Genomic DNA, 25,323 nt, shown 5'->3' on the forward strand with positions numbered 1-25,323 from the left:
TCCAGCTTTGTAAAATTAGTCTTTTTAAAGCACCAAGTATATATCTGGACTATATGGCATTTCATTCTGCTTGCACATTATAAATGTGATTTAGTTAATGTCACTTGTACCTAATCTAATGTTTAGTTCTGTCATCCTCTTATCTCTCAAGACAAGGTCTAATATTCCAATACTTTGTAAGACTAGGAAATTGTCATCTATAATGTTCAGAAATTCCATGGATGTTTTAGTCCTGGCAGCATGAGACCTCCAACATGTGTCACTCAAACTGAAATCCCCCATAAATCGTGCAGCTTCTTTCCTTCTACACCTTATAGATAGGGTGTAAGGAGCTGGCCATCATGTTCCCTTGGGTGATTTGGTGGTCTGTAGCAGACACTAACTAATACCCCATCTTGTACTTTATCTATTAGCACCTTAATCCATAAGCATTTAAGATCATTTTCTTCTAAGTGATCAGTGACTCAAACTGGTAAAGCCATTTTTGATGGGGAATGGTACTCCTCTTCCCTTTTGCCCATGTGATCCTTCCTAAATAGATGATTGGCAAATTAAAATCAATGACTATAATGTGAACCATCCCATCAGGTTTTAGTAATACTAACTAGATCAAATATTCTCTCATAAATGAGCAATTGCAATTCTTCTTGTTTGTTACCCAGCCTCCTAGCATTGGTGTACAGGCAAATGAATAATTTCTTTTCTTCATGTTGTTTAGTTCCTTGATTAATTTTGTTCTCAACATCTTGATTTTTTTGCCGAGTGGTCTCATCTTTCTTTTTTTTACACTCCCATTTTACTATTAGTTTAACCCCCTCCTGACTACTCAAGCAGGCTGTCTGGGCATCAGCCGTCCGACTTCAGATCCAGAGTGCTGAGCACAAGAGAATGCATCTAAATTTTCAATTCAGTGGTCAGGACTCCACAGAGAGTGCACCAGAGGTGCTAGCCTCCACAATAGGTTCTCTAAAGGTATGGAAGTTTGGTTAGGTAGGAGAAAGTAATCATGCATCTGAATAAATCTGGGGGAGGTTCACCATCACCAATTCTAATCTCTCAATTTCCCCAAGTTAATTTAAACAGGCCATGCTTTCAGTTTATTTACATGCAGAAACAGGCCACATATTAATATTTACACAGCTCTACACAATCTACTATAATGAAATATATATTACCTACCGGCCTTCTCTCTAGTTTGCTTGATTCCCGTTTCATGTTTCCATTTTCATGACTTCTGTTGAGTAATCCACAATTATGCCTGTTAGAACTAGTCAATGAAGCTTGCAACAGATCATGATGGATTGGGAAGATATGACCATTCTGCAAGCAGGAGCATTGCCAACTCCATGCATTCAAAAATCATGAGTCAAATAGAAATAATAAGATTTTTTTAAATATTTCAGTGTGGAGTTTATTTGCCTTCTGGTTTCTGAGTCTTGAGGATGCATTCATTTCACATGTTCAACTATTTCGCTGCAACACTCAGGACCAGAAGCTTTTAATTTTTTTTTTTTTTTTTTTTTTAAAGATAGAAGCCAAGATTCTCAGGCCAATTTCTTGATTCCAGAAGCTTTTGCTTTAAGAAAGATACCAACTACTGTGAACCTCAGGATAAAGATGAGAGTTGGCAACACTGCAGGAACAGCTTGCATTAGCAAGGGGTCTGAAGGGCAAAGGGAGATAAAGGTGATTTGTTTGTGCTTAGAAAAGGGGGAATATGGAAAATCTTTTAGAACACTCTGCTGGCTGATCCTTTTGTAGGCAGCAGACTTCAAAGTATCCTGCCTCTTTCCCATCAGAAGACAGATATTTGGTCAGTGATTTAAAATAAATAAATAAATAAAAAAACACCACACAAGATGAGTAGCAGAGAACTCCCCCAACCCCTTAAAAAAAAGGGGGAGGGGGTGTCATAACAGCAGCCATCATTCAGAGGCAAAAATGAAGGCCAGATCCTACTTTCCATACTCACACAGATGTCCTTTCAAACCTTGGCCAATGGCTATCTAAACCAGGTGCCTAAGTGGCCTGATTTTTCCAGAAATGCTGAGCTCCCTACAGTTCTCTAACTTCATGAGAATGCTGAGAGTGGTGTAAATAGCACTTCTTGGGGGCAGGGGGAGAGATCAGGCCATTTAGTTGGGCACCTAACGTTAGGCATGCAAGTTGAAAATCCTGGGCACTGAATAGAATAGGATCTCTTTTGTGAGACAAGCGAACAGGATTTGAATGGTTATTCTCTTCTCCCAGAGTCTTTTTGTATCAGATACAATACCAACAACTAAAATATTTCTAATGAAAAATATATTGCATCTTCCTTTTTGTTCTAACCTTATAAAAGCAACATGGGGTAGCCATGTTAGTCTGTATCCACAAAAACAATGAGGAGTCCAATGGCACCTTAAATACTAACAGATTTATTTGGGCATAAGCGAACGCAGCATCTTCTTAAAGAAGGCACTGTGTTCTTTACCAATGCAAGATGTTGCTATGAAAAAAATATTTATGATGCTGTACCTCTGGTTTTGTAAAGAAACCTTCTGGCCAAGAATTTTTTGTTTTGCTTCAGTAACCTAAAATAGAAGCCACATATTTTAAATTTCAATATTCCATACAATAATCTGTTAAATAAATATATGTCAGGTCTTGGGAGGGATAAAGTGGGAATGGACTTAAAATATTCCAGAATAAGAATGCTTTTAAAATAAAAGGAATTAGTTAAGTGAAACAATATATAGTGAGATGGGGTTTCTCAAAACAGCATTTTCTCTACTTTTTCCTTGCTTTATTACTAAAATAATTCTGAATCACAGAATATATTACTGAAATGGTATTCAAATCAGGATAGCCCTGATAATTGCTAAGGCACTCTGGATAAAACACAAAATGCTAGACATGGCAAATGCTGGATAAAGATATTTAGACCAAGATAAACAATAATAAGTGTAACGTATTGTAGAATGTATGAGAGCAGTGCTTTATGCTGACACCCAGTGGTAGTACTGAAAAATCTAAGACGCCAAATACTTGACTGAGATTCAGATTTTTCTTTTCAGATAGAATTTAAAAGGGACATTAAACCAGGAAGAGGTAATAATGGAGTTGATAGCAAGCGTAGGGGCAGTAATGGAATCTGGCTGAGAGCAGTTAAACTGCTGTTGGTTACAATAACCTCATTTCTTTGCACCATCTGTTTAAATATTTCACTAAGGGCTGACTAACATAGAAGTGCAGTGAATTCCTAGGAGAACAGTTGAGTTTTGACACTTCACTTTACATCAAAACACACTCAAGGTGCATCTACATTAGCAAACGTCTTAACTATGTTTCATCTATGATGCAGCTGCACCCGTTCTACCACCAGCAACAGAAGCTTTAGGGGCAAGGGATAGCTCAGTGGTTTGAGCATTGGCCTACTAAACCCAGGGTTGTGAGTTCAATCCTTGAGGGGGCCATTTAGGGAAGTGAGGATTGGTTCTGCTTTGAGCAGGGGGTTGGACTAGATGATCTCCTGAGGTCCCTTCCAACCCTAATAATCTGTGATTCTGTGAACTGTACTCACCACAAAACAAACAAGAATTCTCCTGGCATAATGGCACTTAGTAGACTAGTCTTACCTTATGATTAACTAGCCTACAATCTCTCTCTCGCGCGCACACACACACTTTAAAAGCAAACAGTAAAATTGCAAAGCCAAGTACTTCAGAGTTAAAGTGCCAGAATTAAGGTTGCCCATGCAACCTTAACTTGAACCCCCTTGTGTGTATGTATTGTGAAACAGTCTTTAATTACATGATCACATACTACTTTTTCCACAAGATCCACTGCCTCAGAGTACACAGGATGGACAGTTCTCATGTAAGAAGCAGCTATTCAATTTTTCATTTCCTCTTTGTTCAATGTGTGACCCCAGACCGTATTTACTGTACACTATTCAAATCCTGAAAACAGAATTATTAATTTCCTCATGGGCTTTTCCTGGTTCCCATCACTGTAGTATCCAAGTATTGCATAAACATTAATTTATCTGTACAACACCCCTGTGAGGGGGTATGATCTCATTCTTACCAACGGGGAACTGAAGCACAGAAGGATTAACGTAAAAAAATTATATATATATCCACTCATTTTGGGTACCCAGTTTGAGATCCCTAGGAACTCATTTTTCCCCAGAGTATTTAGCTTTATATAACACTTTATACATACAAAACATAGCTCCCATTGACTTCAGCTGTAGCTGAGTGCTTAGCACTTCTACCAATGAAACCCTAGGGTGTCAAGTCAGCCATTCAACAGCCATGGGATCATCCCTTCTCTTCCTGCAATCCTCTGCCTCAGTCACCACACACATTCCAACTTATGCAACAAATGAAACAGAGGTCCTAAAGTCTTTCACCACACACCCCTGAATCACCCCCAAAACAGGCCCAGCCTGGGCACTGAATGAGGCAAGGGTCCTGCAGGAAAAAAAAAATGTGATCATGATCATAATGTATACATGAGAGTTGAGGATGAATCCCTGGTATTTCCAACCTTGTGAAGGCTTGACTTTATAATATCCTTTTAATTTAGGTTTGTGTGTGCAGTTGTCTAGGGTTTTTTTTTTTTAAGTCTTAAATAAAATAAATTTAATTTTGTTGCATCATACTGACACTCCCATGGGTAGAGTGGAAACCTTTAGATCCACTGAGGAGACAGCTGCCACTTGAAATTACAATGCATTAGTCCAGGGGTAGGCAACCTATGGCACGTGTGCCAAAGGCAGCATGCAAGCTGATTTTCAGTGGCACTCACACTGCCTGGGTCCTGGCCACCAGCCGGGGGGGCTCTGCATTTTAATTTAATTTTAAATGAAGCTTCTTAAAACATCTTAAAAACCTTATTTACTTTACATACAACAATAGTTATATATTATAGACTTATGGAAAGAGACCTTCTAAAAATGTTAACATGTATTACCGGCACGCAAAACCTTAAATCAGAGTGAATAAATGAAGACTTGGCACAGCACTTCTGAAAGGTTGCCGACCCCTGCATTAGTAGGTTATCATCCTCTTTGTGGATCACCATTAGAGGGGGATGTGAGACATGACAGCAGAGGAATGGTGAGAATCATGAATCTTTGGCTCTGTTTCAGGCTCTAGAGAAGAGCGTTCTCCAGAGGGCACTGAATCTTTTGCCCGTTCCTCCCCACCGCATGCTTAACTCTTTCTATCTCTGTGCCAATCCTGGCTCTGCCTTCGCTGGCTCCTTGTCCCAGCCTCCTCCCCAGGCCAGTCCTAGGGTACGTCTACACTACAAGACTATTTCGAATCTACTTAATTCGAATTTGTGGAATCGACCTTATGAAGTCGAAGTTGTGTATCCACACTAAATACACTAATTCGACTGTCTGAGTCCACAGTAACGGGGCCAGCATCGACTTTGGAAGCGTTGCACTGTGGGAAGCTATCCCCCAGTTCCCGCAGTCCCCGCTGCCCATTGGAATGCTGGGTAGAGCCCCCAATGCCTGCTGGGTGAAAAAATGTGTCGAGGGTGGTTTTGGGTAACTGTCATCATTGAACCGTCAATCCCGCCCTCTCTCCTTGAAAGCGCCGGCGGGAAATCTGTTCGCGCCCTTCTCTGGTCGTTTACAGCTCGGATGCCACAGCACTGCAAGCATGGAGCCCGCTGCGATCATCGCTGCACTTATGGCCGTTGTCAACTCCTCGCACCTTATCGTCCACCTCTTCCACAGTCAGCTGCTGAGAAATCGGGCGAGGAGGCTCCGGCAGCGCGGTGAGGACGAGAAGTGTGAGAGTGGCACAGACCTCTCACAAAGCACGGTACGCCGCGCCATGGAGATTATGGTGGCAATGGGTCACGTTCATGCTATGGGACGGCGATTCTGGGCCCGGGAAACAAGCACAGACTGGTGGGACCGCATAGTGCTGCAGGTCTGGGATGAATCACAGTGGCTGCGGAACTTCAGGATGCATAAGGGTACTTTCCTTGAACTCTGTGACTTGCTGTCCCCTGCCCTGAAGCGCCAGGACACCCGGATGCGAGCAGCCCTGAGTGTGCAGAAGCGAGTGGCCATAGCCCTCTGGAAACTTGCAACGCCAGACAGCTACCGGTCAGTAGCGAACCACTTTGGCGTGGGCAAATCTACCGTAGGGCTTGCTGTGATTCAAGTAGCCCACGCAATCGTTGAGCAACTGTTCTCAAAGGTAGTGACCCTGGGAAACGTCCAGGTCGTCATAGATGGCTTCGGCGCGATGGGATTCCCAAACTGCGGTGGGGCTATAGATGGGACTCTCATCCCTATCCTGGGACCGGCCCACCAGGCCAGGGAGTACATTAACCGAAAGGGCTACTTTTCTATGGTGCTGCAAGCACTGGTGGACCATAGGGGACGTTTTACCAACATCTACGTCGGGTGGCCGGGCAAGGTTCATGACGCGCGTGTGTTCAGGAACTCTGGTCTGTTTAAACGCCTCCAGGCAGGAACTTTCTTCCCGGACCACAAAGTAACGGTTGGGGATGTGCAGATGCCTACAGTGATCCTCGGGGACCCAGCCTACCCGCTAATGCCCTGGCTCATGAAGCCCTATACAGGCGCCTTGGACAGTGAGAAGGAGCTCTTCAACTACCGGCTGAGCAAGTGCAGAATGGTGGTGGAGTGTGCTTTTGGACATCTCAAGGGGAGATGGCGAAGCTTACTGACTCGCTCGGACCTCAGCGAAAAAAATATCCCCATTGTTATTGCTGCTTGCTGTGTGCTCCACAATCTCTGTGAGAGCAAGGGGGAGACCTTTATGGCTGGATGGGAGGTTGAGGCCAATCGCCTGGCTGCTGATTACGCTCAGCCAGACAGCCGTGCCGATAGAAGATCCCAGCAGGAAGCGCTGTGCATCCAGGAGGCTTTGAAAGATAGGTTCCTCGGAGAGCAGGGTAACCTACGACTCTCCAGTTGATTTACAGAGAAGCTGAACCTGAGCCTGTTTCAGTGACTGTTGACTTCGATCTGCGGTTACATACCCCGTTCTCCAGGTTTCCCCCCTTCCAACACACGTTTTAAAATAACTTTAATGGAACACTGATTATTAATAAAGTTTTCTTTAATTATGAATTCCTGTTCAAGGGTTGAAACATGGACGCGGACTGTGGTGGGTACGGTGTGCACTGATGTCCAGACCGCTTCTACCCTAGAGGAATGACAGGCTCCTGCTCCTACAGTGGTCTCTGGGGGGAGGACGGTTGCAGGTGGGTGTGCAGGAAGGGGTGGGTTTGCAGGAAGGGGTGAGGGGTGCCGTCTTTGGGACGGAGTTTGGATGCAGGCTCTGGACTGGGGGTTGGGGCGTAGGAAGGGGTGAGGGGTGTGTGGGAAGGGTGAGTATGTGTCCGTGGATGAGGGCTCTTGCTGGGGCTCAGGGCATCAGAGAGGCTCGTGGCTAGGGGGGAAGGGCATGGTAAGGGCAGCCTGCCTTGCCATTTGTGGATGTCAGGCGCTAGGACCCTGGGGCAGCATACACCTCACAGACTGACCCGGGGCAGCATTCACCTCCCAGAATGACCCTAGTGCCTAGTGACTGCACTCTGTGTGTGTCCTGCTGTTGATCCTGCCCCCAAGTCTGTACCCTGGTAATGGAGGCTGTCCTATGCAATTAAAAAACCCCTCCCCCCCCCCTTCACACAAAGTCTTCTGACAAGGAAAACGTGACGGAAACAATGAACAACAACAAACTACTTTTAATACTCAACTACACAGTGGGGGGATGAAACTTGGATTTGGGACTGGGTGATCCAGGAAGGGAAGCACTTCTCATACTTTAGGGAATGAGAGCTGTTTGGTACATGAGCGCTCTGCTGGGGTGGAGTGACAGTTTTCACGGCCCCTAGCGCCCCTCCTTCTTGTGATTTTTGGTGAGGGGGGGACAGGACTTTGTGGCGGGGGAAGGCGGTTGCAGATACAGTTCAGGGGGGCTCTCTGCTCCTGCCTGCGGTCCTGCAGAACATCTACAAGGCGCCGGAGCGTGTCCGTTTGCTCCCTCATTAGCCCAAGCAGCGTTTGAGTCGCCTGCTGGTCTTCCTGCCGCCACCTGTCCTCCCGTTCGCTGTGTGAGCGCTGGTGCTGACATAGGGTCTCCCTCCACTGTCTCTGCTCGGCCGCCTCGGCTCTGGAGCAAGCCATCAGTTCAGAGAACATGTCGTCCCTAGTCTTTTTCTTTCGCCGCCTAATCTGCACCAGCCTCTGTGAGGGGGATGCCAGGGCAGTTCGTGAAAGACCCGCAGCTGTGTGATGGGAAAAAGGAAGTGATTTCCTTGAAAAGATACATGTTTGCGAACACTGAACACAGTCTAGTCAGTTTCTGTGAACAAGACCATACAGGGCACCTAGTCTCACGAGCTCTCAGGACAAGTTCGAGATTTCGGAATACACTTTCATTGGCTGCGGTCTTGCACAGGAGATCGGACAAACGGGGCGGTACAGCTGAATCCGTGTAGCAGCCAGGCCTGGTAAGCACTACACTATAGGCTGCTTAACAGTTAATGGATAGCTGTGCCCTCCCGCTGAAGGCAATCTGTAAAGCATAAAGTCTGACCCTGTTCCAGCCCCTCGCGGCTGTGCATGGGAAAGATCACTGTATGCTTTTCCTCTGTGGCCTCCAACACGTGGCTGTTAAATGAAGGTCATTGCTATGCAAAGTAAAAGTCAAGCATTCACAATAGTAACAGTACACTAATTGCCCTAATTAGATACAGCAGTCACCGAACGAGATTACCCTGAGGCGGGTCACTCGGAGAGAGAGAGAGAGAGAGGATGCTGCTCGAATCCCTGCACAGACCAGGACCGTACGCTGCAATGCTGGTGGAGGCAATGATTCCGCTGTACATTAGGATGGCCTGGCGCGGAAGAGTGTGCTTCCACGGAGCACCAAATAAGGCACCTCTCCCCAGGAACCTCCTGCGGAGACTTTTCGAGCTGCTCTCCGAGAGCTTTGTGGAACTGTCCCAGGAGGATTTCTGTTCCATCCCTATAGGTGTGGACCTTCTCTTTATATAGTTTGTTAAGGAAAAGTTTTTATATAGTTTTTACATAGGTTTTTATTCCTGTTTTTTAAAAAATAAATGTTTCCATGTTTATAGCACTTACCGACTGATCCTTCCCCTGATTCTGAGTCCGGGTTAACGGCCGGGGAGGGTTGGTAGGGGATCTCTCTGAGGGTGATGAAGAGATCCTGGCTGTCGGGGAAAGCGGTATTGTAAGCGCTGTCGCCTGCGTCGTCTTCCACAAACCCTTCCTCATCTTCCCCATCGGCGAACATCGCCGAGGAACTGCCCCTCGACACTATCCCATACTCAGAGTCCACGGTCACTGGTGGGGCAGTGGTGGCAGACCCACCGAGAATGGCATGCAGTGCCTCGTAGAAGCGGCATGTCTGGGGCTGTGCTCCGGAGCGTCCGTTTGCCGCTCTGACTTTTTGGTAGCCTTGTCTCAGGTCCTTGATTTTCACGCGGCACTGCGTTGTATCCCGGCTGTATCCTCTGTCTCTCATGGCTTTGGAGACCTTCTCGTAGGTCTTTGCATTCCGTTTGTTGGAGCGCAGCTCCGAAAGCACAGACTCATCGCCCCACACAGCGATCAGATCCAGGACTTCACCGTCTGTCCATGCTGGGGACCTCTTTCTATTCTGGGATTGCATGGACTCCTCTGCTGGAGAGCTCTGCATCGTTGCAGGTGCTGCTGAGCTCGCGCCGATGTCCAACCAGGACATCAGATTCAAAGTGCCCAGACAGGAAAAGGAATTCAAATTTTCCCGGGTCGTTTCCTGTGTGGCTGGTCAGAGAATCCAAGCTTGGACTGCTGTCCAGAGCGTCAACAGAGTGGTGCACTGTGGGATAGCTCCCGGAGCTAGTAAGTTCGATTTGCATCCACACCTAGCCTAATTCGAGATAGCCATGTCGAATTTAGCGCTACTCCCCTCGTCGGGGTGGAGTACCGAATTCGAACTAAAGAGCCCTCTAGGTCGAATTAAACGGCTTCCTAGTGTGGACGGTTGAGCGGTTAATTCGAATTAACGCTGCTAAATTTGATTTAAAGTCCTAGTGTAGACCAGGCCCTAGTCTCCTCTTCTAGACTCTCCATCCTAGTTCCCCTAGGACTTTATAAGTCCCTTTCACCCTTCTTGCCAAATCATTCTCAGTTCCTGCCCACCCAGCTTCCCATCCAATCTGTCTCTCTGCCCCCCACATACCCTCCAGTGGCTCCTGTCCCCATGCTCACAATCCTTATCTCCACTGGCTCTCAGTCTCTCCCCCCAGCCATCCCATCCAGTCTTGGTGTGATTCATTCTCACACACACACCCCTCTCTCAACCCCTCCTTGTTCCATTCTCTTTACCCAGCCAAACGCAGTTCTCAACCAACACTTTGACTTCTCATCAGAGATGTTCCCCCCTACACCCAATCCCACCTCTGTTCCCCCATCTGAATGGCTCCCAGTCCTAGTCTTCCTGCCCACCTGTATCAGTCTCCTCTCTACTTCCAGTCCCAGTGTCCTTTCCAGGCCAGCCTCCAGCCCCTCCCACCCTTGCCAGCCTCCTTCCTAATCTACCACACCAAGTCCAGCTCTCATGCCCTCTGCATTTGACTCAGGCAACCTTCTTCTCCATCCTGCCTGGGCATCAAAAGGGTACAAGAGCAAGAAAGAACCTCCCTGCTTTCAGTTCTGGTGCCCAGACCTGGATCTGGCTTGCAGCAGACCAGAGCTGCAATTGCAGAGAAAATCCTCCGGATCCTCTGGCTCGAACATGGTCAGGATGTTGTGCTTCTCTAGCAAGTCCCAAGTATCTACAAATTGTGACTTTTCCAAGACTTAGAACTTTTTTCATGGGGATGTTGAGAGGCACATCCGTGAATAAGGCTATTGGCCTCATCAGCTCCCGATACACACGCCAAATTTCAAGTCCATGCTCCCAAACATGGAGTGTTAGAACATCTCAAACAAAAAGGTCACTGGAATTTTAATGGGTGCTAACACTTTTCCCCTAGCTTTGTTCTCAGAAGTGACAACCATTTTGGCTGAACTTTTCCAAACCATTTCAGCCTGAGGCAGAGATCTGGCATGAAAAATTTCAGCCCAAATCGTTAAAGTTGGAAAAGTTATAAGCAACTGAGAACAGAATATGAAAATGAGAAGTGTCAGGCAACCATAATACCAGCCCTGCCTATACCACCACTATTTTTATATGCTACCAAATAGTAATGATAATTACAGTAACAAAAATCAGAGGTTTCATGCGTGAAATCTATCCTGAAGGAAGTTATCAGAAGTACTTATTAACTTCTTGTAAAGACATGCACCATTCATGCAACTTTTTGGCTTTCATTAAGTTCTTGACAAGTTTCAGGCTTAAGTCAGACACCTATTTTATAATGAAGAGTATCTTCTCCATTATTAACTTAGTTGGGGTTTCTCAGCCTGTGAGATATGACCACCTTCCATTTCTCTATGGCAAGACCGGGATCCCAAAACATTCTGTTGTAACATGGAGTCATGATACAAAAGAGGCTGAGAACCACTGACTTTAGTTCATCCTCTCTATCCAGGCAAGAAAAAAAAATTGACTATTTAAACACAGCAAGATATTCTCAATCTCATTTAAATCAAGTTAATGTACATTGGTAAGGAAAATAAATTTAATGGTCTGGACTCAAAAGGCCATATTGTAGTGCACCATATAACGTCCACTACAACCTGCAACAAATAATTACTCCTTTAAAGGGAAACACAAGCTTTTGCGTCCAATCCTGTGAAGTGAGACATGAGTCTCACATCTCCAGTTTTCATCCATGTCTATCATTGCTTGTTCCTAGCTTATAGGATCAATTTCAACATTCTCAGAAAAGCTTTTCCACTTCATCTGCAGTTGAGACACAGCCTATTGAAACTTATTACCATTGACTGGTTGCTAAATATAAAGCAAATGTCATTTAGTTTTGGTTCCTACACCAATATTTTCTCAAACTTTACCTTCTCATAATTCAGAGAGTCAGAGGAATTTTCAAAGTCATAGGAATTCATCCTGCAAAGCAACACATACTTAATATGTGAAATGTTTCTGGCATACAATTATGAAAGAACACTCAACTTGCATAACTTCACTAAAAATAGAGTGCTGAAAAAAAACTGCAGCCATTTACAATATTTATCATTAATATGATACACAGAGTTCATGTATCTAAAACTTAACAAGATGCATTAACAACAGTCAAAGCAAGCATTTATTCTTGTTTTAAGTCTTGGTTTCTTAACTCTTTCCCCTCCCCACTATATTTGGGGGGGGGGGAAGGGGGGTTGTTCTCATGCCTTGTTTCCTTAGAAAGTAAGTTCAAGACATTGTGTATATCTTTGTATGTCCTTTAAGCCAACTTAGCACATTACTTAAATTTATATAAATTATCTTTCTGCTCACCAAAAGCCATCAATAATAATAATAATAATAATAATAGAGAAAGGCAAGAAAAAAAAATATCACTAGTGTATGCAGATGGGATTTTGAAAAGAACTTAAGAGGCTTTAAAAGGGGCCTTTTCCCTAACCTCTTCTGAAAAAGTCACCTCTTAATGGTTGTTCTCTAGTCACATCTCTATAATCGCATCTGGAAATAGGCTTCATATTTCCCAACATTAGTAAAAGTGTGTAAAGTCGCCAGTGTTTATTAGATTCAGCACTATTTAAAAATTAGCTGTCAAAATGGCTGTGCATTCTACTCTTCTGCTTAACAGCGGAAGACCGGTGCATGCACAGAACTAGGTCCTTTCTCCCATGCTGTGAATTCCCAACAGGAAAGATGGAAGCCACTTTGCTTTTAGAACTACATTGGAGCAATCCTGCAGTGGCAGAGTGATGGAGGGCTAGACAACCTAGAATTTCATCTTCTCCATTTCTAATGTCTGTGAAGTCAACCCCTTCCTCAACAGGAGGCACCTGCTGTGATAAATTCAAATATTCACTAAGATTTCTATGTTTTAAACCAAAGATTTTCTATGTCAATTATTCAGTTTCCATCCACAACCAATTCAAAATTTCAGCTAAAAGTTCTGTTTTTTTGACATCTCATTTTTGAACACTTGAGGATTGAAACTGCCACATTTTTAGCTAACTACAATGAAAATCTCAAGATCACCCTAATTTTAAGAACAATAATTCTTGTTTGTTCTGATAACACTAAGAATCTGACAGAATATTAGATATTCAAAACCTAAAATGTTATACATATGAAGCATAGACACATCATCTAAGGATACAAAAACGAACACCCAGATACTGTGGAGAACTTTGTGAGGGAGGCTGCGGTTACTACAAGCAACAGAGAATTGGTTCAATAGTTTAAATGGTATAATTGTGTTTGAATCAACACCCAGTCATATAGATTTAGCGATGTTTCTTCCTCCCTGTTTTTCTGCCTGCAGATTCAAGACGACAATGCCCGAGTTTATAGTGGTATAGCTCTCAGAGATGTAGACACTAAAAAGATTATATTCAGATTTTAGAGAAGACAGATGTATTTGAAAGAAGCAACTAAATTCTTTCATTTTCTATTGCCTTCATGCGTGAGTGATCATCTAAACCCACTAAATGGAGCCAGTCAGCTAAACCCCATTTCCTCTCAGCCTTTTGGAAGAATTTCTCCAAAGTTTCACTTTTAACTAGCCTAGAAAATGGCAGTCAGCATCCTTTGCTACAGCAGACCATGAAGTACTCCATGTATGCCTTTGGAATCCAAGCGACTGGATTTTAATTCAGTGGCTCACAGAGTGGTGTTGGGTTGTTGCGTGACAAAGAGTGCAGTTCAGGAGCATGGTGTTAAAGCATGGCAATCTGGCTATCCTCTGCTTCCTGGGTCCCTAAAGGGGCTACTCAAAAGCTAGGCAGACCCCTTCAAAACATAAGAATACATCAGTCTAGTGCTTCCAAGTTTTTATATATATATAAAAACCTATACACTACATGCAAAAAAATTATTGATGGAACTTGTTACTATATGATGTCAAATAATTACAGAACAGATTAGACATTTGCAAATTAAGTCACCGGCAGCCATATTAAAGTAAATTTACAGAGGCCACCAGTCTTCCTCTTTCAGGGCATAAATATAATCAGTGTGAGTCAAAAAGAAATTTCCTCTGTGGTATCTCAGTTAGCTCTTGTATGGTATTGGCAGTATAGGAATGGATCCCCCTTTGAATCACTGGTAACCTCAACAAGACTGATTAATTGCTGTACTGGAAAATATCACTAGAGGGCATGGCTGCTCTAGTCAGTTTACACTCGATTTTAGCTGAGAGCAGCTGAGAAGCATTTTTTCCTTAATCCAGTTTTAACAATGAACATGAATAGTAGGAACATTTAAGCTACAGTGCACTGAGGTTTAATACACATTCAAGACTCATATACTGTACTTTGCTTCTATTATTTCTTTGCCCAAGCTTGTTCTTCTATTCTTCTTCTCCCATTCAACGACCTAAAAGAAAGGAGGTTACAGGATTTAAAACTATGACACACAGAGTAAAGCTATTTACTCAGTATGTTGAAACTGAAAATAGACACACCCATCCATATTAGTTCATAGAATCACTCCAAAACTAATTAATAGCATAATCCACCATAATACCATGTTCTATAATACTTTATACCCAGAAGTTAGGGAAGGGGTGGACCAGTGAGGAAACAACCAGAACAGGGGTAGAGAAGACAGAATACTTAAAATCTTTAATTAATTCACAGGATAGGTACAGTCATGAAAGTTTGACCTCGCCTGCCCAGAAAAGACAAAAGTAAACGTTTATTTCATGGTACCTGGGCACCCGAGGCCAGGCACCAGTTATAGTAGGTTGAATTTTCATAGGTGCTGACCACTGACCTCAAATCAAATATCACTTTTATTTAGGTGTCCAGGTGTTCAAATCCTTCTGAAGAGACATCAGGCTACTTCTGATGAGGTACCTTATTTTAGGCATTTATGTTTGAAGATTCTAGCTAAGATTTCTAGGTTCTTTATTATTATTTCTCCCCCACCTTACAAGGGTGAAAGAACAGACCAAGAGGCAATAGTGGTAACACTTAGGAGCCCCAGTCACGGGCCTGGTTACCATTGGGCCAAGTACTGTACAAACACAGAACCAGACTGTTCTGTCTCAATACGTAATCAATATTTGCAGTGTTCTAATTTAATTGTTCTACTGTGAAGAAAAAAAGCACTTAAAGAAAAATTGTTTGCATGGAAATTGTGCCACAAGACAGACATACCTACCTCTTGGGAATGTTCTTCTACAACCTGTATATCTGGCTGTTCTTCTATGGGTGGCTCACTATAAACAACAGAAGGAAAGGGTAAGAAAACAGTTCTAAAGTACCTTCAATTTAAAGCCAGTTAAAACAAGTGATGTGAAGGTAATGCCATAGCCCAGTTAACTCCAATGCAATCAAGATTGGGGGAAAGAGGGGAGACAATTGTTCAGTTCCAACAACACTGAAACTAGTAATAAGGGAAATACTATTCTGTACCACTATTAAGGAAGAGGAGATAACTAGGCATTAAGGTTGGAGCCAGTTAGTGAGACTACTACATGGTAGAGATAAAACTGTTAATATAGCTACTTGACAACCAAACAACCCAGAGCACATTAGAAAAGTTAACCCTGTAATACAAAGTATTTGACCAATTTTTTGGATTGCTTAAATGAAAAACAGCAGTAACGAAGCCACTAAGAACAGCAAGCCACTAAGAACGGGAATAACATTTAGAAGTTCTGATTATAAACTTTTCTTCTATAATCAATAGGCAGCTTCTCCCCACCCCAACCCTTTTTCCTATTAATGTAGTGTAACTCCTTTAGAGTCCAGACCCACTAGGGACTCACTCCTGGACGATAGCAGCAATGGCTACAGAGGCTCAGGATTCTGTTGCCCAAATTGCTTAAGATCCAGGGTAGAGAGAGAACTGGCTAGCAACACTACCAGAACCAACCAGAACTCAGAGACAAAGGGTTTGGTTTTACTTTTGTTTTTTTGGCTGTGTTTTTCTCTCTGCCACGCAACAAATATCACAGCCAGAGAGGACCCTTCTATTCTCCACGCTCCTTACCAAGAGGAAAACCTTTTGGGATTCCTGGCTCAGTGTCATCTCAGCAGAGACCAGAAACTTAGAAGGCTGAGGAGAATCATGGTCAGGCTACCAAGAACCAACCTAACAGCAGTGGAATCCAGACCAAAGAGCCACAAGAATGATCTTACCATCTTTGGTGTGGATGCTTTCTAAGAATACCCTTGTTTGTTTATTTTGCTATTTTATTTTAAGATGGCCACTGAGTTCTGCACTGCACCACCCACCCATCATAGACTGAGCCTATATTCACTATTTGTCTAGCCATGTTCTGGCAGGGAGCACCGCGTTGTTTCTTCTGGCTGTAAATGTTGGGAGAGGTAGAGTTATGTATTATTGTTTGTGCTTATCTTAATCCTCTTTGACACTGTCCCCTATTCTGAGCGCCCCATACCTAATAAAGCCCCACTTACTGTTTTATTACTCTGGGAAGTGTGATTGCTGTTTTATTTGTGTGTTCTGACTGACACTCCTCTGTATGAGATTGTGTGTGAAATACTGTGTTCTCTGAGCTAGGAGGGGTTTCCTTGAGTGGAGGCACCAGGCACCTTATAGGTAAATCCAGGACCCATAACTATGAAGAGAAAAGAAGAAGGCTGCAGCCATGCCTTAGGGTTAGGTTTACAGTAGTAAATACCAGTTTTGACGTAGTAACAACTAAGTTCTGGATGGCTTGTTAAACAGAAACATACAGAAGTTCCTTAGGAAATTTTAATCTTTTGGACAAGATCTTGTATCTCCAAAGTGCTTACCTGGTTTTATCATTCAATTTAGGTGATGGAGTTTTAGACTTTTTTGCTGAAAGAGTTTGGGAAACTGCAGCTTCACACTCTGAAAATTTTAAGAGGTAAAACAGTATTTGTGCAGATCTACAAAAGCAAACCATTTCTTAAGTGTTATACATGAATGATATTTATAAACTACAAGAAGTCATGCCTGACCTTGGCTTAGCTTAGCATCTTCGGTTTCAGTCTGTTGGCTTCCCATGCTCGTAGTGATACCAGAACTCGTTTTATGCTGGTTTGAGATATGAAATTAACAACATGATATGCACATGACACTAACATTTATGTTTACTCCCAGAGAAGTGCAGCTAGGAAACATTCCTGAATATTCAAATGTATTGTTCCATTTGGTGGGAAAGTGCTAGTCTGTGTGACTTAATTATGGCTACACTTATGAACTGAAATGTTCCTGGGCAGTAAAGTCTAGCATCTTTTTTTTTTTTTTGAAAGTTTGGGAAAACACAGTTTTACCTTCCCCTGATAGCTGTGAGACTTGGAAAGACTGGGTAAAATTTTCTAAAATGGCCTAAGTCACGGAAGCACATTTGAAAGTACCATCCACCATGTCTATGAAAAGAAGGGAGAAACTATTACATTTCTACATAGGATCCCAAACACTCATACTTACTGTAAAAGTACTTACTGATTGATCACTATATTGAGATGTCAGGATGTCAGATAAAGAGTCTGTTTTTTCAATGTTTGTAGAATCTTTCTTCCACTGTAAGTAGCTGGATTCATTAGTTATTACTGTGAAACAGTAATTTGGGAAATAATATCTTAATACATAGATTTTCTCCCTTCTATATTTCCAGCAAAACGTGAAGGGCACTACAGCCTTCTAGATCGTATTGACCAACAAAACACATACAAATCCTCCATGTTGAACACATTACCTACCTAGTTGTTTCTATTGGCTTTGTCTTCCCCCTGCTACCTCTCCACTGTGTTCTACACCCTTGTCTCTAATCAGGCTATACGCTCTTTGGAGTAGGGACTATAATTTACGTTTGTACAATGCACAGCATAATGGGACCAAACCCTTCCCCATAAATCATGGCTGGGTCCTCTCTGAGCTATTATTCTGCAAATATCAAACCAACGTTCTGCAGTTGGCATTAAACCCCACAAATGCATTCCATGGAGCAGCTGGGTGATCAAATACTTAAGAGGTATCTATTTTGGTGAGGTTTGCCTTCATGCGTATTTCAGATGGACAAAGAATGAACAGCAGTAAAGAGTCCTGTGGCACCTTATAGACTAACAGATGTTTTGGAGCATGAGCTTTCATTGATGAAGTGGGTATTCACCCACAAAAGCTCATGCTCCAAAACATCTGTTAGTCTATAAGGTGCCACAGGACTCTTTACTGCTTTTACAGATCCAGACTAACACGGCTACCCCTCTGATACTTGAAAGAATGAACAGCCACAGCTTCTAATCTACCTGCTGTCCACTTTACACAGCTGAGCCTCCACTGAATTTGGGGACCTTCAGTAACAGATTGATTTAGGGGCAGCAAGGTTGGCAGGGAGACGGGGGAAAAGCTACTAAACCAGTGTTAGTTATTGTCTCAGATAACTGGAGCTAGAAAACGTAGTTGAGTAGCTGCCTTAGGCATTTCTGATGCTCTAATTGTGGCATCAATGCACCACCATAGCTAATAGGAAAGTGGTGAGTTGCCTTTATGTTTTACACCAAAGTGAGAGTGCTGTCTAAGAGATTTGCTGCAAGCTTTGTCAATTAAATCCACAAGTACCATGAATGGTGGTAGTTAAGGGATATTGTAGGAGAAAAAGCAACCCAGAGGATACAAAATTGTGGTGCCTTCTTTGTCTTACACCTTCCTGCAGTATTTTGCCCCATCAGCATATAAAGACAGCACCGCGGTCTAGTTTTTATTAGAAAATTAGGTCATGTTAGTGCCTTTGCAGTTAGTGTGAACAAGGACAAATCATGTTTAACATCTTATCAACGGGTCGTGGATGGTATACCCAACAGAAACTAGGGGTTTTACCCAAGTCCGGGTGACACAGTGTTAAAAAGTTTGTACCTGTCAATATTGACTGCAACAATGTGATTAATATGTTCATTAGTATGACTTCAAGGTAGTCTTTTAACATGACCTAGTTTTCTAGAAGAGATAAGCCCCAATTTACCAATGTATAACTACTTGCATTATTTCTGAATTTCACCATATAATATTATACAAACAAAATCAAAGAGGCAAATTTACTTGCCAAAACAAGTAGCCATCCCATGGGTTCAATATGCAAGATGAGTTATGAAAAGGTCTACAGTTTTAAGATTTTATTAGGAAGGCTTTATTTTTCAATTTCAAAGTTTGGAACCAGGATTTAATTTGAAAATACATTGGACTCAGCATCATTAAAAGTCTCCAAGGGAGGAAAAAAAATGTAACCATAAGAACTGTAAGAAAACATTGCAGCTCTGGAAACAAAAGGAAGCCCAAAAACCACTTGCTGGTGTTCTTATCGAAGATGACTTAGGGTACGTCCATACTACCCACCCGGGTCAGCGGGTAGCGAACGACTTCTCGGAGTTTGATATATCGCATCTCATCTAGATGCGATATATCGAACTCCGAACACGCTCCCGTCGACTCCAGAACTCCACCACCGCGAACGGCGGTGGCGGAGTCGACGGGGGAGCCGCGGACTTCGATCCCGCACTGTGAGGACGGGTAAGTACTTCGAACTAAGGTACTTCGAGTTCAGCTACACTATTCGCGTAGCTGAACTCGCGTACCTTAGTTCGAAACCCCTCCCCCCAGTGTAGACCAGACCTTGGTAAAACTTTTTGAGGTGCCTTGGTGACTTTGGAGGGTAAGTCCCAAAGTGAACTTTTGAAAGTTTTACCCAGTCTTCTCATTCATAGAAAACTTACATTTTAGAGACTAATGCTAAGACTTCATATTTGAGTCTTCCATTTTCCAGAGAGATATTTTTAAGGCATAAATTCTACTACAGCTACTAAATCCTGAGTGCAATTTTGATCCTCTTCATTAATGTTGCTTTTTGTCTTGAGACATTTTCAACATAGCCTGTTAAAGATCTAATCACTATGGAAATTATATAGAAAAAGTTACTTTAAAGTGAAAATCTCTATAGCTGCTGATGCTTTCTGGAGAATAGCCATTTTCTGGTATCATTCATAATTCTTAGAATTCCATCAGCTACAGGAAATCTAGGTTTTTAAAAAAAACTCACATGTTCCATTTTGCTTTGTTTGTTCCTTGGGGCTGATGAGATCCTCGTTATCAGTCTTGATCTGTTGGTGTAAACTAATCTAACATTACTGTTATCTGTAAAAAAGTTGGTCCTGCTTTGAGCAGGGGGTTGGACTAGATGACCTCCTGAGGTCCCTTCCAACCCTGATATTCTATGATTCTATGAAAAACAAAAACAAAAACAAAACAAAAAAAACCCCCAGAATTCTTTATCCAAGAAACCCAATTTCCTATACAGAAATATTTTAGGTAACAAAGCATTGAATAATGCTAGTGACATATAAGTTGTTGCTCTCAGGGTATTACTGTAGTCAATATTTGGAAATCATTTACTCTGCTGCCAGAATAAAAGTATGCTCATTCACTACACATCTTTATTTCCTTGGTATTTAGGTACTTCTATGGGTTCCATAATGCGAGTTTCTCCCAAGTACTTAAAAAAAAAAAAAAAAAAAAGGTAGTCAGTCAGCCTTCCTTCCTTGCCTATAGAGTTTCATTAGTTTACAGGAGTATGATCATAGTTTTTTACTTTCATCCGAACATTTGAATGTTGCAGGACCCACAAGCTTCTCTTTTCCCAATGTGCATGTCATGGTCCATTTTACGCTATGAGCTAACAAGAAAACACATTTGTATTTTTAGCAAAAAGAACAGGAGTACTTGTGGCACCTTAGAGACTAACAAATTTATTTCAGCATAAGCTTTCGTGGGCTCCAGCTCACTTCTTCGGATGCATACAATGGAACACACAGACAGGAGATATTTTATAATAGCTATACCTGTCTGTGTGTTCCATTGTATGCATCCAAAGAAGTGAGCTGGAGCCCACGAAAGCTTATGCTGAAATAAATTTGTTAGTCTCTAAGGTGCCACAAGTACTCCTGTTCTTTTTGCGGATACAGACTAACACGGCTGCTACTCTGTAACCTTGTATTTTTAGGTTACCCATTTATCTGAATAGAATGATGTACTTCAAAGGGCAATAATAGGATAAACTTAAATGCTAGTATTGAATCAACTATGCAGGTAAACAAACCCATTATTAGGCAGCCAGTAATAGCTCAAGGCCTCACCTTCTAAACACAGCCATTCTTTTGGGCATTAGAAAGAAACTTTTTAAAGGAGTGGGAAATGTCTTCTCTCTGGGTCAAAGTGCCAGAGCATCTAACTTACATATGGACAGTTAGTGAACATTAGAAGGAGAAGGAACATTTAATTACAGATATCCATAAAAGAGTACGGATATCAGCCTTAACTTGAGTTCATGTCCAGTATTCTGGTGGAAGACTAGGTAGACACAACCTGAAATTCTAGTGTAGAAGACTAAAGACTAGTCTAATACTACTGAGGCTTTGCTGGTATAACTAGATAGGTATAGCTATTCCAGCAAAGCTCCCAAGTGTAGATGTAGCCTATGCCAACAGAAGGCGTTTGTCTGCCAATATAGCTGTCTAGACACTGAGGGTTTTGCTGGCATAACTGCGTTGACTAGGATGTGGGGGCTTTCCCATACACCAGACCAACATATCTATGCTAGCAGAACTTTTTAGTTTAGACCTGGCCTCTGTAGGGGAGACAAGAAAAAGACTGTATAGTATACTAAGAAGGCTTGAAAGATTTTCCCATAGCATCAAAATAGGAAACAAACATTTTTCTCCTTCTCTGGTTAAATCTAACAGCCAAGATCTTCAGGGCTTGTTAAACTTTCAACCAATGCATTTGAAAAGTGAACCAGGATGTTTAAAAAAAAAAGTCTTCTGACTGTAAATGATTATACAATAAAGCCAAAAACTAATACTTGCCATCATTTTGTCTTTTCCCAGAACTTCGTAGAGTGTATTTAAAATATCAAATTTGGCATTGAAGTGAATTTTGATCTTTGTTACTTCTTTGCCATTGATCATAGTAGGGTTCTTCGTGTATATTTTAACTATCTTTTCTCCATTATCCTCTATTTAAAAAAGGAAATTAGAATCTGCTTTAGAATTACACATAAAGTGCTAGTATATCACTGAAATAATTTGCATGCCATTTCCCACACCAAGAGAGTCACTCTTTTCAAAAGTAAATAAATGTTGAGTATGCACCAAGTTTTATCCTCCTCTCATTACAGGGTACAAATAAGTCTATAACCATGTCCTGGACCTCTCCATAAACCAACCAGTGCACTTAGATGACACAGCCCTCATGGAGCTAAACTCTATACCACACAGAAGGTTACAGAATCCCGCTATGAGCCCTTTCTGCAGCCTTGCCGCCTGTGTATCTAAACTGTAGCAGCTAGGTCATGTTTGTGGCTGTCTACTTCACCATCACAGCTAGGAGTCTTTGCCTCAAGGATCCATGTTTGCCCCCAATGGGAGGGAACTGCCAAATACATCCATGGGAGTAGGGAGAGGCCCAAATTAGCATTTATTGCTTCATGGTCCCAGCACATATTTGATCTCTATTTTAGCTATGTTGGACAGAATCTAGTACATCCCTAAAAAGTACCCTTTGCTAGGTTAGCCTTAGAAAAAAGCTTTTCAGGGCCCATTCTCCCTCCCAGTGAGGGTCTTTCCATTGACTTCAGTTAGCATTACATTGGGCCCATGGGGAAGATCATACATTTTCATGATAGGTATTCATAGCAGCAGACATTTATGTATATGCAGAATACTTAAAGAAAGTTATTTAAAAAACATGCTATTTGTTAGAATGGATTGAACTTAATTTCAATTCTTATTTAAATATATTGCAGAAAATAAAGCCAAAAACACAGTGAAAGTTTTATGAGTTAGACTCTCGGCCTCAAATTATGTTGCAAATTTTCATGTGTTAGCAGCTGACTACACTTGGCAACTGTGATCCTGTTGGATGCTTCTTGGAAGTTCAGTGTAAAGGTATGAATATAAATCTGCAGTTTCTTTTGGCTACTTTTGATTGTAAAGATAATATCCTTTGTATAATCTTACCTCTCAGACTGTAACTACTGACCACTTCCATTGGCAGCCTCACTGAGTCCCAAAGAGCACCCTAAAAATGGATTTCGGAGTGAATTCTCTTCAAGTATTTTAGCCTAATCAAAAAGTAAATCAGAGGATGTGTTTACCTCAGCGCTGTCTATGTAGAAAGACACACTCTGACTTCCAGCATTGAAGTCAATCCAAAACTCCTCCAGTTTCTCATCTGATGGCTTCTTCACCTTAAGAAATGGAACAGCCATTGCCATTATTTCCAAAAGAATCCATACAAAAATACAGTACAGGTGCCCTCAACTGTGTTAACTAGCTTCTAGTTAACTAGAAATGAATTATCCTTAGTGTGACCACTTAAATTTGTTTCTAAACGGTATGAAAAGGTGAACTACTAGCCTGTAACTGACTTATAAAGCCAGCAGAACCAGAAAATTGCTGTACATTAGCCAAGGGAAAATAATGTTTACTTAAGACTGAAGCAAATACTGCACAATTGTTTTGTTCAAGCTTCTAGGAAGTCTTATGTATTTGTCAGTACTTATTAAGCAGAGCTGATGGTTGCCTCTTCGGATTAATACTTCTGTTACTTAGGTTAGTTTGATAACTTTCTAAGGAGCACAGTGCCATGTATTTAACATCCACTTACATAAAGAAATGTGAAACCTAGCCATGATATAGGGATCCTCATGTGGATCTGTAGGGTGAGCTGCTAACCTGTGATCTGTTCTGTGGGGGTAGGGAGGCAAACCTTGCCCTTTGACACCCATTTTGGGAGGAACTGTACAAGGGCAATCTCCATTTTCCTCCCTGTTCCCTTCCTAGTGTTTTACTACAGGAACAGGTGATTCATCTCATGGTCTTTAAGAGAGAGCCAGTCTATTCAGCTTCTTTATTGTTTGACTGACACAAATAGTAGGTAACTAGACAATAAAATGGAAAAAAGTGGTAAAACAGCAGTTTAGCAAAGCAAACATGTACAGGAGCATTCCCTTCACATGGTTGTAGGATGCAGCAGAACTAAATATCTTTTAATCACATGAGGTTATTTTGTCCATTTTTTAACAGTGTAGTAACAGTATAAGAAATGCACCACAGTACATAAAAACACTTACCTCCTCCATGTCAGCAAAAGCAGATATGCAGGGAAAAGAATAAACTCTGCAAAAGAAGCATACTTGAACATAATAAATTGCTCCTGAACAAGTCAGAATGCAAATTTAAATGAAAAACCAAAAACCTGAATGAGAGGTTAAGTCTCTCTAGACTTGTTGATCAAAAGGCTATTTTTTCTAGCAGTCAAATAAGTTTGCTTTCCTTTAAGCATCTGCAATATCCTTTTAGGCAGATACTATGCAGGTATTGGGTCATCCTTCTCTCAGCAGAGGAGATCAACTCTAATAATTTATTTTCAAGTGTAAGGTGACCCACTGGTAGTTTTAAAATGTGTACCTTAGAAAATAAAAGTGTGACACCTGTGGGCCACCATTTCATTTATAAACAGCAGTAAAGGAAGGAATACTAACTTATGAAAGAAAAGAATAAAATTATCCCAGTGCCTTCTTTTATTAATATCTAAATAGTGTAAACAAACTATCTTCCAAGGAAAGTATCAGTAGTTCAGCACATTGGTTGTGTAACACTAGACTGAGAAAAAGGCTAGATAAATTTATAGGAGCCACTTTGCACTAACAGGAGACCAACTGAACCAAATTGATTCTCACCCATTGGTAGCTTTTACAAATCTATGCAACAGACTTTTAAAATACCTCCCTCATCACTGCAGTTTCTTAGCACCTTTCAGAAGGGCATTAAGTGATGTGACTAGCATAACCTCATTAACTTACTTTCTGAGGGTTGATAAACACATAATAAATGATTTCAGGTTTTTAGATGTGAAAGTTTTCTCTTCCACCAAAATAAATGCAGGATTTGTAAAAGGGGTTTATTAGCCACTCATTTACAGACATGTTGCAATTTACACACCACATAACCAAAGGTTTGCATTTTTCTTTCCAATATGTATAGATTGCCAATCACTGTGACTGTCCAGCCGGGTAGATACCACATTCCATGTTCACCGTGGAGAACTTACCTTTTTTTATCCCCAAGTCTGTCATTTAGTTGATTGAGAAATTTTCTGCAGTCCTTCAAAACAAAGGACAGCTTGTTACAAAAAAAAA

General features: G+C 41.8%; 1 protein-coding gene across 3 annotated transcripts in view; it reads right to left on the minus strand.

Moving 5' to 3' along the window:
* The window catches only part of SYCP2L (synaptonemal complex protein 2 like), a 56,051-nt gene that overhangs the window by 18,744 nt on the left and 11,984 nt on the right, over positions 1-25,323 (minus strand). For all 3 annotated transcript variants that reach the window (XM_045003106.1, XM_045003108.1, XM_045003107.1), the window contains 14 exons: positions 25,236-25,288; positions 24,256-24,301; positions 23,278-23,370; positions 23,141-23,201; positions 21,989-22,137; positions 20,167-20,227; positions 17,580-17,686; positions 17,093-17,168; positions 16,904-16,982; positions 15,300-15,357; positions 14,449-14,510; positions 12,017-12,068; positions 2,518-2,573; positions 1,180-1,234 (listed from right to left, as the gene is read on the minus strand). In XM_045003106.1, the coding sequence (XP_044859041.1) occupies positions 1,180-1,234; positions 2,518-2,573; positions 12,017-12,068; positions 14,449-14,510; positions 15,300-15,357; positions 16,904-16,982; positions 17,093-17,168; positions 17,580-17,686; positions 20,167-20,227; positions 21,989-22,137; positions 23,141-23,201; positions 23,278-23,370; positions 24,256-24,301; positions 25,236-25,288 (1,008 nt within the window). The remainder of the gene's footprint in view (positions 1-1,179; positions 1,235-2,517; positions 2,574-12,016; positions 12,069-14,448; positions 14,511-15,299; positions 15,358-16,903; positions 16,983-17,092; positions 17,169-17,579; positions 17,687-20,166; positions 20,228-21,988; positions 22,138-23,140; positions 23,202-23,277; positions 23,371-24,255; positions 24,302-25,235; positions 25,289-25,323) is intronic.

This window comes from Mauremys mutica, chromosome 2, assembly GCF_020497125.1.
Source record: "Mauremys mutica isolate MM-2020 ecotype Southern chromosome 2, ASM2049712v1, whole genome shotgun sequence".
In the NCBI taxonomy this organism is placed as follows: Eukaryota; Metazoa; Chordata; order Testudines; family Geoemydidae; genus Mauremys; species Mauremys mutica.